Here is a 16,658-nt window from a genome sequence, read left to right on the forward strand (position 1 = left end):
CAGATCTGTGGTTAGGCTTTAATCACTTGGGCTTTGAACAACTGCATTAAATGCAACACCATTGGAGTAGCTACTTATATACAAGACGGAACAAATTTTAGGGTCTACCATATGAAGAAATATACTATCAGTAGCCTATGAATATAAATTCTTAAATTCTGTTTTTTTCCTTTGGGTACAGGGAGGACGTGACAAGGAAAAGACAGGCTTATGTAAGTTCTTCCAACTTCTGATGGTTATCAGCATCTTTGAGCAAAGAGATGGTAAACTCTGCAACAAGGTACTTTGTCACAACATGTTTGAATCCAAACTGACCCGTCGACCACACTAGCCAACACATAATGCCCAAATAGTCTTTCATGAGACTTAAACAGAAGACATGGCATTTGACGTCTGGTAAACAGACACATCCAAATGAGAAGGGAGGAAGGTCAAAATATATTTGCCACTGCATTTGATCATAATGCTAAAATCTGTTATGTCATGTGCACTCTCTAAATGTGGGAGCATGAGCTGGCTCATACTAGTTTAATGGTACCGCTCATTAAATCTCTCATCTGCATGTTGCCCTAAGTTATCACAGCTATTGCTCCCTTCCCTGTACTTCCTCCTTACTGCCTCATCTTTGGCTGACTGCACTCTCCTCTACTAAAGACTGCAATTTAATTCTAAAAAAATTTTTTATTTCCTCCTACAGAGACTCTACTCTTGCCCCTCCTCCTCCCACCCCGCCCTTCCCCAGGATCTCTTGAGCTGAATTGCTACATTTTTCAATGAAGATTTTAACAGGCATATAGGCAATTCTGCTAGTTCCTGGTAGTTTTCCACCCATTTCCTTTTTATGATCATCTGCCATTGTACAGCCCAACCTGAACAGAAAGATCTTCTTCTTACCTTCCTGTGGAACAGGGAGCTATGGCTGAAGAAGTATCTGACATCCTTTCTTCTTCCTCCCACCATGCAATCTCATCTCCTGGCACACAGCCAGGCATTACCTCCACAGTAATTTAGCATGCTTTAGTTTATCTTGGAAACCCTTTTCTAGTCCACTCACCTTTTCCCAATTTCCTCATATATATTATTTTGATTATCAGCCACTAGCATAATTCTATAACCGTACAATAAAAAAAAATTAAGTTTAAATTTTAAAAGTGATTAAATGCCAGAACAAGCAAAGCCAGCTCTTCTGATGTCTGACCACAATAGCTGTTATTCAATGATACAATTTCCTAGAATAGTTAAAAAATAAAATACAAACAAAAAACCCCCACCCGACTATTAGTGCTTTAGCCTTAAGTCTCCAGAAAGCACTTTATTCTTGACTCTTCACCTTCATCCTGTTTTGTCTGAATTAAGTGTACCATACCAAATCTTATTTAAGACTATAAACAAATGTCCAAAACGAATACCAAAACAAGCGTTAGTCATACTGTTAATGCTATCTTATACCAAGTTACAACATCTCTATGAGCTAGGGCATGGAGAACAGTCTATTGATTTGCAACTCATTAGTGCCCACAGAAGGTGAAAGGCAGCTTAGTGATTTAGCAACAGCATGATGACCACATCAAAACGATAGCCCGCGAAGCTTGGAGCCTAACTGAAAGAATGAACCACGTATTTTACCTCTGGAGCACAACAAAGTCCTCTTTCTGTACTGTACCTAAAAATCTAATGTATGCCACAAAAAAATTTCAGAATTCAACATCCTGGGTAAAAAGGACTCCAGAATACAGAGGAGCTACTAAATGATAATGTTTAAGCACCCTGCTATTGCAGACAACCACATCCTATTATCAGCTTAAGAAAGGCATATTCATTTTAAAACCGGTCAATTTTTTCCTCCTGCATTGGTTTTGAGGGCACGTAAAATACACATGAGAACGTGTTTTATGATCAAGGCAAGACTATCGTCTAGGATCAGAGGAAAAGGGAGAACAGACCTTCAATGAAAAATACATCAGCTATCTTTTGAACACAGACCAAACACTGCTACCATGTATTATTTTAACTAACAAAATAATAGAAAGCAGTAATGTTCAAATGATATACATTAAAAAGAAATACTTTGGAGAAAGGGAAGAAAGGAGAAAGCATGTTTCCCTTCTTCCCACATTACAAAGTTCAGAAGGTATGCCCTTTGCTACTTACCTAAACGCTTCACAAACAAATTAAGACAAACAGGTATCTGTCCAGACATCAAATGCAAATAAAGCAGCAGAACCTTAAAAGGGTTTTACAATAAGCCTTAATCAAACACTGAATCAGACAGTGTAAGTTAAAAACATATCTATGACCTTCAAAGACTTGATGTCCACCAAACTGACATCCAAAATGCTAAGACAGCCAGGTCAGGCAAAAGGGGAACCAAACCTACTCAAACGAGTCTTGATTGTGAACCTGGCTGTAAAAACTCATTACGTAAACCAAGTAAAGAATGTCTCTATCATTTGTTCAAGGGCAGGCTGTATCTCTATAGAGCAGCTCATAACCATAAAGCTAATCCTGTGGAAAAATTCTGAAAATTACGTTAGCCAAGAACCGAAATGGGCATCTAATGCCAAAACACTCCTTGTTTAGGTTACAGCATAATGCAAAGGTGACTGAGTAACCTAGTCAATATAGCTCCAGAAGGCCACGTGAATGGTCAAACTATTCATTTCAAAAATTTTGTACTATTGGTCCCATATTTTCCTTTCCTCCATTCTGTCCTCCTTGTCTTTATCCCTGATATTTTGGTAGATCAAGCCAACGCAGCCATCCTCCCTTCCCGCCAACCCTGTCTAGGATGCTTGTTCTGCTGCAAATCTGTACAGGCATGATATAAGAACCAGAATGACCACCTTACCAGGACTCCCAAGAGGAACACATACTCTTTGTGGCAGGTGATACAAAAGAACCATAAAATATTGACATTGTTTAGTTTGATGCCTGCCTAAAAAACACCAAAATCCCCAAGAACACTTTCCAAACTTCTTAGGTGCTTATAGGCTTTGTCACTGCAGTATCTGAACATCCCACTATTAATTTTTTTCCCCTCTAGAGGAAATCATCCCAACCCACTAACTACACAGGCAGTGTAAAATGAAAACTCCTGAGGTCAGATGACTAAAGCAGACAAATATTTTCCTTTGATACCAATGACAAACCCAGTCAACTGAGATAAAAGGCTTCAAATACCTTTAAAAGAGCTCTGTGCCAAGACTACACTTTGGTGTGGTTTTGTTTAGTTTTTATCCCCAAATATCAGTCACAACTAACCTTTCTGATCCCACTTATTTTTCCACTGGTAAAAAGTTCTGCTATGAATCTTCTTTCATAATTCACTAGCCTGTTATAAGGGGATCCACCTGAAATTTTGGACGGCTGGTGGGTTTTTCATATTTATTTCTTTTAGAGCTCCTCCTCCTCCCCCGCAACCCAGATTCATGTTCAAAAGAGGTCTGAAAACTGAAACACAAGACAGCTTAATTGCTATATAAAAATCTTAGCTGATTGATTAGTCGCCTGCAGAAGAAAATCCTTTAGTAAAACTTTACATCTTTACTTACTGCTGCACTACTAAATCTGTAAAATAGGCGTTAACACTAACAAGAATATGCTGCTGCTTCTCATGACATATGTAATCAGATATTTAAGTACAGAATAATACTGGATCAACTATATGATAGTGATGACTTACAATGCAGACAAGAGTCCTGTTTGAGAACAGGGAAAACCCATTTATAGAATATAGTTATTTAAAGGGTCTCACTAGCAGCAAATCATTCTAATCACCTGGGCTACATGCCACTTCCTGTTGGCACATTTTTTATTACATCTACCTACTAGTAACAGAGGAACTTTTGCATCAAGCTCTTCCAGTCCCAGAACAATATTCTTAACTCCAAGCATTTATTTTCACTCCAAAAAGATGTAAAATTGCCCCCCTTTACTTTTATTAACCTTTTCTGTTTATGCTCCTCTTGTAGATATTTGCAAACTTTTTCTGTTCTCAGGCCTACAATGATTTTGCTGATGGTTTTGCTCTTGCTGTATCACAGCACATTCTGAACATGGACCAGATGAAAGCAATGCATCCCATTCTTTCCAAAGATTACATATAAAGTTCACTGTACTAAGACAGAGTGTCGACAGTGAGAACAAATATGCACAGACACAATATATAGACAGATACTACAAGCTGATAAGGACTATTCAACAACTGCATGAAGATAATTACAAAAGAACAGCTTGGTAGGAAAGCTCTGAAAAACCTATTCATTACTTCATTTAGCAGGATTGTCTTCAGTCTTCAGCTTCCTCTTTGTATGGATAGACAGAGCTAATAATTTAAGCGCAAACCAGCTACATAAGGACGAGTTCTTTCATCAGAACACTTGGCTGATATGTACGTGTAAGAACATTAAAGTTCCAAAGACTTTCTCAAATTAAAGTTTCAAATAGGACTCATGAGAAGCAAGCAACATTGTTTATGTTTCCTAGGAAAGTAATCTGCATTGTTTTCAATATTATGTCAAGTCAACACTGCAAAGAAACTACCCAAGTTCAAGATGTCCGATGCAAACACTCAACTTGCCTCTTCAAATAAAAAACAATTCATGATGCTAAAAATAATATTTCTACAGCAGCCAAGAAAGCTAGAAGCTGACTCAAAATGCTTTGTAAACATGCAAGCTCTGGTAGCAATGAAAATAAATTGCTACAAACTTGAATTGAGAGTTTGCAAGGTAACGTGCCAGAGTGAGCATAACCACAGCTGGACAATGTAACTCCCCAGTGAGTTAACAATCTAGTAAGATCGACAGTATAAAAATGTGATTCAAACTAATTTGGAAAGGAGTCATGATGGTGCTCAGTCCTAACTGACAAAAACGATTTAATACTACACGGGATGCTGCCATCTTGAGAAAAGGGAAAAAAACATAAAGGAACAGCATCTTTCCATGAATATACTACTTTTTCCACACTTAAAAAATATGGTTGCCTGTTTGCCTAGAGAAAACATCTCTAGAAGTTTCTGGTTAGACAGTTTGCCTAGCTGAATTCTATTAGTCTAAATTCTCTATTAAAACTATGGTGGTTTGCAATTGGCATCAATTATACAAGCCACGTGGAATCTGTCTTTTTTATTCTATAGGCTGAAGTCTGTATATACAGAGCGCTGAATTCAGGATTGTACCAATATAGCAAATAACTACTGTTACAATGCAGTCTAACTCACAGATTTGAAAGCATAACACTCTTTACCAAAGAAGCATTCCTTTCAGAGTACTGGAAAATTTACTTCAAGTAGATAACAACATTTGTTTACAAAGCATCTCTGGTATGCACAGTGTTGAAAATAAGTTTCATTCCAAACAAAACTCTCCCTTCAGTTCTCCCTTATTAAGAATAAACCCTAAGAGTTCACAGGAGTATTTCACGATACAAATGTTTACCTGACAAAGATTAATCTAAATCTCATAGCAAAACGAGAGACACGACTTCACTTAACCTTCACTCTTCCTTCATATAATCAAAAACTAGCCATCCCCTTGCAGGTCTGTTTTCCTCTCATGTGCACCTGCTAGGCGGGGCAGTTATCCCAGACAACTCCAACTGCCTGAAACCAGCACCACAAAACAAAAGATAAACTGTATTTGTTGAACAGCTTCTAATATCGTGGCTTTGAATGTGTTTTTCAATAAACCAATACTGAGCTGACAATTCTTGCCCTGGAAGACCAAGCTTCACTCCTCATAAATCACCAGCAATATAACGCCTAGAAGAGCTTTCCTTCAAGTAAGTAATTTTTGTTGAATGCATTTGTTTGAAATACTACAGTCTCCAAGTACTCCACTTCTCTGCACAGAGAAAAAAGGAAACTAAAACACAGCTAAACCAAAATGCATTCCCCATTAAAAGCAAATGTTTTAGTTTAAAAATGGTAGCAAATCACCTTTATGACATTCACCGGAGAGGTCATCTCTGAGCACTTCTTGCTCAGTTAGCCTTATTTTCTGAATTAGGTTGTCTCAGACCAAGCCATTCTAGTCCACACCAGTAAAGATACTACTGTCATGCTTGTTCACAGCACCAGAAATGTTTCCTTTAGTCCAGGAGCAAGGCATACAAATGATACATAACATTCACCTCCTATCTCATGCTGCTACCATACTGTATGGTGATAAGTCCAAAATGTTTTGCAACTATAAGGCATGCTCACTCACTATATGAAATTTTCAATATCAGATAATTGGGCTTGACTGAAGTCTGATGAAATTTAACGTTTGGAATTTTGAAGATTTCCTTGCACAAAGGGGCCAGAGTTCTTTTCTGCCTTTACCAACAAAAAAGCAAGCCTGAGGTAGAACTGTGTGTACTTCAGCAGCCTGAAAGATATGTTACTTATTCAAATCATACAGGAACAGTAAGGGCTGACATGCACCACCACCCCCCACACGCACACACAGAGACTCTCCAACTCTGAATACAGGATAAAGCCAGCAAACAATCCACCTATTGCTAAAAAGCAATCCACCACAGCCTGAACAGTAGCATAACACCAACAAGGAAGGCAATGATATCCTCCAGATGTTTCCAATATGTACATTTTTCTGACTTTAAATCTGAAGTGAAATGGATTTCAAAGGTCTTGAAGTAGGCGAGTACAGAAGATTCAATACAGATACCACTGACTTCAGTTTATGAACTGCATCCAAAAAAAAAAAAAAGAAAAAGTTTAAGAATGAAAAAAACACATTTATAAAATAGTCTGAAGAAAATATACATACACGCAGAGGTCCATAATTATATAGTTATGAGGTTACAGCTGGGCATTTTTTCCAAATACCAGTATCAGACTAAGACCTTAATCATCAATAAATGCTTACTTCATAATAAGACAACACACACCTGTGAAACAGCTTCTATTTCAACACAAAGCATTCCCAGTGTTTTGCTGATAAAGTGCAAATATGTAGTTTATTACGTCACCAATAGAGATACTTTTGACTAAGAACAAACAGCCGCAGGTTACCTTTTGTTTAAAAAAAAAAAACAAACTCTGTGCTGATCTCATACACCTTAATTTTTTATTAAGAGCACTATAGATGTAGTTAGAACAGACTACTTCAGTTGGAAGGGACCTACAACAATCATCTAGTCCAACTGCCTGACCAATTCAGGGCTGACCAAAAGGTAAAACATGTCATTAAGGGCATTGTCCAAATGCCCCTTCAACACCGACAGGCTTGGGGCACTGACCACCTCTCTAGGACGCCTGTTCCAATGTTCAACCACCCTCTCGGTAAAGAAATGCTTCCTAGTGTCCAGTCTAGTTCACGTGCTTGTATTAAGTGAACTTTTGTGCGCAACCCTCTAAACCTGTAAGAGCACAGGAGCTCGTGTTTTACACCAGGACCAGGGTGCACAGGTCCCAGCTACTCGCCTCCAACACCTGAAGGAACTCGTTCATCGCTGGAACCACGCGATCCGGTTTGTTAAATAAACCGTCTCAGAGATGAAACCAAAGCACAGCAGTTGAAGATTAAATTATAGTGTCAGTGGGAATCTCTCCTCACCACAGAGGATGCCTTACTTCTCGTGACTTCTCTTAGCCAGAGCAGAGCTACACAAAGCTCGCCGGCAAGAAGTTTGGGGTTTAAGATCTATTGTCGTATTTGAATCTCTTTCCCTAAACACCTGTAAGCATGACATTCGTTTCTGTTACTTACTATCGCCCCGAAACACGCAGAAACGACCCCAAGCCTGCCCGCTCCCGTTAGAAGCGTGAGGGGAAAGACCAGCCGAGAGGCAAATCCCGCCGCCACAGCCCGTCTAGACGCCGCGTCCCTCAGCCCCGAGCGCCGGCACCCAGAGCGGCGGGCAGCCCGCCACCGCCGACGGGAAAACGGCCGCTCTCCGCCGCCTCTCCCCGGCCTCCCCCGCCCTGTCAGCGCCCCGCACAGCCCCCGCCCCGGGCCGCCCCTCACTCGGGCCCGGAGCGGGGGGCACCGGCCAGGGCCCCCCCACCACCACCACCCTCCGGACGGCCATTGCTCCCCCCCACCACACACACACAGAGTCCGCCCCCGGCACGGCCGTTAAGCAGACTCACAGGTGACGATGGGCTTGTTCTCCATGGTGTAGATCACCGGGGGCTTCTCCCTGCCCTCCTCCTCGGCGGCCGCCGCCGCGGCGGGGTCCATGAGCGGGCGGGGTCCTCAGCCCCGGCTCCCCCGCCCGCTCGGCGCCATGGAAACGCCGCCGCTCCCCGCCGCCGCCGGGGGGGCCGGGCCGGGCCGTGAACGGGCCGCTCCGCCTCAGGGCCTGCTGGAGCTCCCCCCCCCCCCCGCCTCCCCCCACCCCCTTCCCCGCGTCCCCGCAGCGCCGCTCCGGAGGGGAAGGCGGGCGGGCGAGCTCATCCGCTTCCTGGATCACCGGCCGAGCATTACCGCTTCCGGGGAGCAGCCGCCGGCCCGGGTCGGAGGCCGTACCGGGCCCAGCGGGGCCGCATCGGGGTTAACCCGGAAAACGGGTGAAATAAAGGGGAAGCGCGGAGAGACGGGGAAGGGGGTGGCGGGGTGCGCCTGCGCAGAGCGGGCGGAGGACACAGACACCCCCCCCCCCCGCCCGCCATCCGCCGCCGTGGGGGAGGAGCGGTCGCTGAGGCGCGGCCGCTCCGGGCTCCGGGCTCCGGGCTGGGGGCTGCCCTTCGCGGGCGGAGCCGGGAGGGCCGGCCTGCGCTGCCCGAAGGCACAGGTGGCCGGAGGCAGGGTTACCTGGCCGTCCCCGGCCTGCCTCCCCTCTACCCCCCGCGGCCGGGTCGGGCCGGGGGAAGGCCGTGCTCTCCCGCCGGGCGGGAACCCCAGGGCGCTGAGGTGACTGTGGGAAAGAGACCCCCCCCCAGCCTGCCCGGTTCACTGGGACCCGGCGTGAACGACGGGAATCTTTATGTGAATGCGTTGCAGGACTTCTGTAAGGCTCCGCCGGACTTCGTGGGCAGCGGCCCCGAGGCCTGTGAGGCTGCTGGGCAGGGGGCAGGGAGAGGGGCCTGGCAGGCTGTGGCATGGCTGGGCTGTCCCTGCGCCCCAGAGGTGGTCTTGGCTGCGCTGGGCCTAGAAGAAACAGGCTGTTTGCGTGACAGACGCGTTGCCAATTTTCACAAGTGGATTTAAGCCTCTGCGCACCGCCTTTGAATAATCCTCTGTGGCAGCACGGAGAGCTACTGTTTGTTCTTTTCTGCCCAGGTAAAGAGAAGGAACATACTCACGGGACTCTGTACCACATGCTTTGTGCTTCAGAGCCTAGGTCGCTCCTGTGGCTGTTAGAGCCCACAGCTCGGCTAGTTCAATGGGAGTAAGTGCATTAGGGATCATATTTTCCCACTGACCTCAGACACTTTAAGCAGTTTTGTCGCAGGCCATGTTGAAGATAGGCTTTACAGATCATAGTGAATCAGGTGACAGACGGCTGGCCTTATAATTCACTAGTTGCATTCTCGGAGCATGGAAACCGTGAAGAAAAAAGGGCAAGGAGTTGTGTCTATGGAGTGTGAGCTTGGCGGGAGGATTATAGGGGACCGAAAAGAGCACATAGCATGAGCAGGTGAGTAAGTGGAGGTGAATCAGATGCAAGTGCAAAACTGGCTCATGCAAAGGAGGCACAATCATAAGTATATTTCCGTTCCAGGGCAATGCATAGCAGTTACAGTACCTCAGTGAATATGGCCCTTAAAGTTTAAGGGTTTTTACTGTAGGTTTTTTAAATGCATAGAAATAATATGCTATTACACTTCTGTTGGGTCTAATTAGTTGTGTTAGACTTCAGTACTCGTAAAATTGACGCTTGTTTTACTGTAAACTGAGATCCTGTTCCTTTGTTTTTAATAAATCTACTGTTCACCTTGGTCATCTGCAGTTTCTTCAGCATCAAGAATCCTAAACTTAGAGGATTTAGACTTACTTTCTCAAATAGAAGTAAATAAGATATAGAAGAGCATACTGAAAGTAGTCTACCCTAAGGGGTAAAAAATGAAAAACACTGCATACGTGTGTAAAACCAAATGTAATCTAAGGCAGGACTATAAATAATCTGTGTATTGCACAGTGACATTGTGCTGAGGTGGTTTGGATGTTCTGTTCAAGTATTTCCAGAAGTCAATTTGTTTAGAATTTTCTTTCAGCAAAAACTTAACCCTGTCTCCTGGGCTTATAGTATAGTTTCAAAAATAATTACAGCATCCTTGTAACATGTTTCATCCCATACTGCAGCTGAATATTCCCAGTTTTATCTCTACTGTTTTGCTTTGGGGATTAATGGTTGTTTCCCATTCTTCGAATATTTTCATCAGCGTTTGCACAGAACTTCTCTTTCACCTTGGTTGTAACAAGACTTGTTTCCTTGGTACAGTCAAATACAAAATTCCTTACAAGGCCATAACTTTAAGAATCTTATATAGCACGATAAACTGTTATATCTGATTATCAGGTTTACGTGAGCAGCTGGACACTAACATTTTTTCATTACTTTTTTTTTTTAGTGCTGCAACACTAAAATGACAGCAATTATACATCATTTTGCACTATAAGTATGTGGCAAATATATGATTTACTGAAACAGAAAAGAAAAACAGTTACATACATGTGCAAAAAATCATAAATTCTTTCCAGGAAGCTTCAAAGTAATTCATTTCATGCATCTGTCAAGTAGTCCATCCTCCACAGTCTAAACAACACAAGTAGGAAAACAGGCAAACCCAAGTCAAATAAGCAGGAATCTCTTCCAACAGTCTCCCCTTACTGTAGAGTGTTTGTCCCCTTTCCTCAGAGATTAAAGTCAATAGTTCATTGGGACAAAAGTTTTAATCACCACAGAATTTCATATATATTCAATCTCCCCTCTCTAGTTTTTATAGTTGCAGTATAGCTGTTTCTATTAAACCAAAAAAAACCCGTGTCCTAGCCTTGCTAGCTGTTTTTGATAGCAAGTGAAGCAAATACATCTGTACTTGTGGCTTATTCCCACACCATCTTCCACCACCACCCCACCCCCCTCCCCCAAAAAAAGAGAGAAAAGAGAGACAGACACATTAACATAGGCAAGAAGATCCAGAAGACTAAGGAAAACAACTTTTCACTGTGTTCTCAGGTGTTTAATTGCCAAAAATACTTGAAAGTGGATTTGTCTGGGAAGTGAAATTGACTGGTCTCTGATGGAAAAAGTAGATCTTTTAAAGCAAACTATACAGAGAAGAAATAAAGCATTTGGAAATTGGGACTTTGGCAGTATTGTTCTTTTACCTTACATTTTGAAATGAATGGATGACATTTTCCTTTGGGGGAAAATGTGGAAAAGGGAAAAGGGGATCACTTGAGTTGCAATTAGAATTTTCCTTTTCCTCTTTCCTTTACACCAGCAATGTCTAACCTACTTTCTGTCTCTACCGGAAATCATACATGTCTTAAATGAACATTAATTTTGTAACCACAATACCTAATCATATTGTAGACGCCAGGCCATCGTGCTGCTACAGTTCTCTCCAATTTTTCAACCTCATGTGCTTGGCAAGATAAAATTACATTCATGCATACAAAAGCAAAGCAATTAGCAAATTCTCTTCATCATTTCAGTTTGTTGGGTATCGGGTACCTGAAACTTTTCCCTAGTCACATTAGCAGAGCAGAATTATACCTACACTTTAAGTGATGAATCAGTGAGAGAGGAGGAGCTGAACTTCATGTAGTTCATAGCCAGCCAGAGCCTGTGCAAATGCTTCTCCTAAGTACCAGCTTTATCATCGCTATTACAGCAATAGGCTCAATGCCCAAGTAGGTCACCACTGGGATGGATCTTGGCTTTGAGGTGCAGTATAAAGGAGCAGATTAATCTAGCAGGCATCTGTATGACTGGATGAAAAGACTGCATCTATGTTACTAGACCAAGAAGAGTTTTCTGGTTTCCAAGTCTGTGTGCATCTCAGCTTTCTCCAAATTTTAGGTTGGTGTGGGCAGAAGTGCGCACCAGCCCTTCCTTTCATCCCTACTCCACAGTCTGGCTTCTGCGCGGAGGCGTGCTGGCTGAACAGGGGTCATAGCACACACCATCGTCTCCCTCGGGTGCATGAGCACACACTACCAGGGAAAACAACCTTGGGGAAAAATGGACTCTCTTTCTCCCAAAACAAGGCGCACAAACTCACTCGTTACTTCTGAAAATGCAGACTCCACTCTTCATGCTGACTTTGTTTTACTACACTTCATTTACTGTTTCAGTAGCAGTAGCTGATGTTTATTCTTCCTACTTTTACTTTGTATATGTACTCTGATCTTACAGCCAGGTCACTTTCTCCTCATTTCACAACTTCTCTCTGCAATAGGGTTTATGAGGTATCATAGAGAATTTAAAATTTTCTCCATCAAAATTTTGCACGGTTGCTGTTGTTAATGTTCTGCTGTAATATTTGTTCTCATTGATGACTTAAAGATTTATACACCCAGAAGTCACTGCCATCAGGCAGTCCCATCATGAATATATATATATATAATATGAATCAGGTTACATGGCTCATTTCAGGTTAGGCTAGTTTCATGGGCAGTCTCTGTGGCTTTTGGGAACTCTCCCTCCTGGAGGAGGAATGAAGTCTGACTTGAAAGGTGGGGATTGTTTCAGAGAAAGAAGCTGGTTTCAGATGTGCCGTATGTGTATATTTTACGGTGGTTAATGTAAACAATTAAAGGGTTAAATTTCTCATTGTCCCCTTCTATCATATTCCATATGCTTTGACGCACAAACCCACATGGCACAGGTGTCAGGCAAACAGGGCAAATCAACATAGCCCACACCTTTTTCTGGTCCTGATTTCCATTTCCTTCTTTTTCCCTCAGCTCTTCTGTTACTAGTTTGTTTAAATTACGTTCTCTGCAGGGCAGGACAAGGAATTTCATTATCTCTCTAAAATATTTAGCACTTTAACTTGACTAAAATAAAATATAGCTATAGTCTGAAGTACAGTATCAAAGAGATTAATGAGCTCAATAACTGCAAGAGAAGCAGCAGTGGTTTTGTGAGGAACTGGATCCTCTGTCTCAGGTCTCCCAAGGGGCTAGAAGGTTAATTAAACCCTGCCTCATTGTTATAACACTAAATCCTAAAATATGATGTCAGTCTTCGGCTCCCTACTGGGACAACCCTTGTTGAAATTCTTTCAAATATTTAAGAAGTAGGAAAAAGGAAGGAAAGCAGTTAAATTGTATCCCTAATTGCCTTATGTTTTGATGGAAAGTCCACTCAGTAGGAAATCCACATTTGAAAATCTTCCTGCTGAGTTTGAAGATGATATCAGCTGTCCTATTTTGGGGAGGCAGAGAGGGAAAAGAAGACAAACAGAAAGAGAATGGTGTTGAGGAGGGGAAATGATCCCCAGCAGGCAAGGCTGTGGTAGGAGGAAAATAAAATTCCTATGCCGCGTTTTGATCAGGATGAAGACAAAACCAGCAGTGTCCACAGTGTAATTGGTTCCCTCGCTCCAGTTTTGTCTAAGTGCCCGATAGCCTTTAAGATAATGGAGGCCCAGGACTATCATGGTAGATGCTAGGATCCCAGGATTTGCTATCAGTAGCAGTCGTGAATGTAAAATTCCTTGTTCTCTCTAATCCACATATCCCACTGCTCCCATTTGATGACATCCAAATAAAGATATTTTCATGAAGAAGCATATCTTTATTCTCTACATCTGACCATACTATAACATTTCTTTCTGATTTGTGTGGTGGTTTGACCCTGGCCAGTAGCCACACAGCCGCTTGCTCACCTTGTCATCCCCAGCGGAATGGGGAGAAAAGAGGAAGAACAAAAGTGAGAAAATACATGGGTTGAGATAAGGACGGTTTAATAGGTGAAGGAAAGAGACTGAAAATGAAGCAAAGGAAATCACTCACCGCCTCCCACAAGCAGACCAATGCCCAGCCAGTCTGAACAGCAGCCACCTTGGAAGCCAAAAATCACCCTTCTTCCTGTACCCCAGTTTTTACTGCTGAGTGTGATGTTACGGCATTATATGGTATGGAAAAGCCCTTTGGCCAGCTGGGGTCAGCTGTCCCAGCGGCATCCCCTCCCAGCCTCTTGCCCACCCCAACCTACTCACTGGAGGAGAACAGTGGGGAAAAGGGGGAGCCCTCATGCTGTGCAAGCTCTGTTCAGCAACAGCCAAAACTTCAGTGTGTTGCCAACACCACTTTAGCCACAAATTCCAAACACAGTGCTACATGAGCCACTATGAAGAAAGTTAACTCCATCCCAGCCAGACTGTCCTGGTTTCAGCTGGGATAGAGTTAACTGTCTTCCCAGTAGCTGGTACAGTGCTATGTTTTGAGTTCAGTATGCAAAGAATGTTGATAACACTGATGTTTTCAGTTGTTGCTCAGTAGTGTTTAGACTACAGTCAAGGATTTTTCAGCTTCTCATGCCCAGCCAGGGCACCTGAGCCAAACTGGCCAACAGTGTATTCCATACCATGGGACGTCCCATCTAGTTTAGGAACTGGGAAGTGGGGGCAGGGATTCGCCGCTCGGGGACTGGCTGGGTGTCGGTCGGCGGGTGGTGAGCAATTGCCCTGCGCATCATTTGTACATTCCAATCCTTTTATTACTACTGTTGTCATTTTATTAGTGTTATCATTATCATTATTAGTCTCTTCTTTTCTGTTCTATTAAATCGTTCTTATCTCAACCCAGGAGTTTTACTTCTTTTCCTGATTTTCTCCCCCATCCCACTGGATGGGGGGGAGTGAGTGAGCGGCTGCGTGGTGCTTAGTTGCTGGCTGGGGTTAAACCACGACACAGACCCAGTACAATATCTAAATGATTTAGATCATCATTATGCCAACTTCCAGTTGCACCGAGGGTCTTGAAGATGTCTTCCTGGAGCTTTTCAATGTAGGCACAAAAATTAGTACTTACACTGTGCCCAACTCTTCTTGTTTTTACAACAACTGGTCATTTAACACTTTGGGTTGGTTTCCCTGAGACAGTGTAGGATTATGCCAGAGATATTAATGAAACAATACCCTGGCTTTGACATATTATCACCACTACTTAAACCAGAGCCTTTAGGGAGGTGAACAGTCCAGGGTGAAATGGTAGGAGATAGCTTACACATCTGGTATTTTACTGACATTTCAAGTCCTGTCTGACCCAAAAATGGTTACAGAAACTTCACAGGCAGAATGAATATTTGAATGCTCAACTTTATCATTATCCGGACAGTAGCAATATTTGGAATGGAAAATTCAGAAGGAATTTCTATAGAAAGATTTCTTCTTCAAGATAGGCATCAACTTCTACCCATGGGAAGAGTTTAAAGGAATTTTTCCAATAAGGTTAAAATAGAAATCCTTGCTTGTAGGGATTTCTCACCTTTTCCTTTGATAATTTTGGTAATTAATATTTTGAGAGAAATGGATATTGAAGTCCACAGGCTTCCACTGAGATGGCCAGCAGTTGCTCTTCTCTTCTCATTCACTCTGTATAGCGTTTGGGATTAAAAAGAATCTACTTATTAACTGTAACTAAGTTTTATAGAAGTACTAAAGAAAACCTTGTCCCAAAGGAAGAATTGTTCAAGGAGTTAGATATAGGAGCAAATGTATAGTTTTATGTTTTCGTTTCAGTTTGCGGACAGCAGTCAGAACACTGGCACCAAAACGCGTAGTCTGGTGCCGCCAGCTTGTGGCCCAGCAGCGAACAGTGCTCTGGCCCAGAGACACGAACCTGTGCCAACAGACAGCACTTTTAGATGTATTTTCCAATAATTCCTGTTAATCAAACTACTGTAAAAATGAGACACAATGTGTTTGCCCCATTAAATAATTAAGTGAAGTCATTCTTCTGCACTTTAAGTACTTTCATTTCTTTGCCTAGACTTTAAGGTGATCCTAACATTGAAACCAGAAGTTATTGATTTATGCATTTATATCAGCTTAACAATAGCTTTTCACCTTACTGTACTACAAGAGAAAAAATACGGTGGATTCACTCTACGATTAATGAATTTGTGTATGAAAGAAAGTAAAAATTAATGCTGGAAGCATACTTAACTTTTTGTCACCTCTGGGTCATAACGAATAAAACACTTCTGCATGCGGTCAGTTGATTATTTTTAACTGAATGAGTTTTCCGTAGGAATTTCTGGTTTTAATTAACTAATTTCACAAATTCACTGCCACCTGTAGAAACATAGAATGAAATTGTTAAGATTTTTACATTTGGGAAAATTATTTTATAATATTGTAAAGTGAATTCTTTTCTCAAAATGAACACTTTAAAAGCCACTTTGTCTTTTTAAATTAGTGTGTCAGCCCCAAATCATTAGCTGTACCTAATAACCAGAATTTTGGCTTTTTATTTTGTATAATTGGGAAAGAATCATTGTCTGAAATTCATTCAATAGCAACAAAACCAGCATGGGGAACCCATTTCCATACCAGCTCTATTCAAGAGCATTTTCATTCCATCCACACACACCTGTCTGTGTTTCTGCAGCAGAAAATGCTGTGTTGTGTGAACTGCCCCCCATCACCAGAGTTATGAAAATAAGGGGAATGCAGAGGAAGCGATAGTAACTTTGCTGAAAAGCTGCAGGTGTCCTTGTTCTGAAACCCCTAAATGACCACTAAG

General features: G+C 42.3%; 1 protein-coding gene across 1 annotated transcript in view; it reads right to left on the reverse strand.

The window, feature by feature from the left end:
* The window catches only part of TRAPPC10 (trafficking protein particle complex subunit 10), a 43,154-nt gene extending 34,835 nt beyond the window's left edge, over positions 1-8,319 (reverse strand). Inside the window, exon 1 of the mRNA XM_069785012.1 lies at positions 8,102-8,319. Coding sequence (XP_069641113.1) covers positions 8,102-8,192 — 91 coding nt within the window. The 5' untranslated portion in view covers positions 8,193-8,319. The remainder of the gene's footprint in view (positions 1-8,101) is intronic.
* Positions 8,320-16,658: the final 8,339 nt, after the last annotated feature.

The sequence above is a fragment of the Haliaeetus albicilla genome, chromosome 6, assembly GCF_947461875.1.
Source record: "Haliaeetus albicilla chromosome 6, bHalAlb1.1, whole genome shotgun sequence".
In the NCBI taxonomy this organism is placed as follows: Eukaryota; Metazoa; Chordata; class Aves; order Accipitriformes; family Accipitridae; genus Haliaeetus; species Haliaeetus albicilla.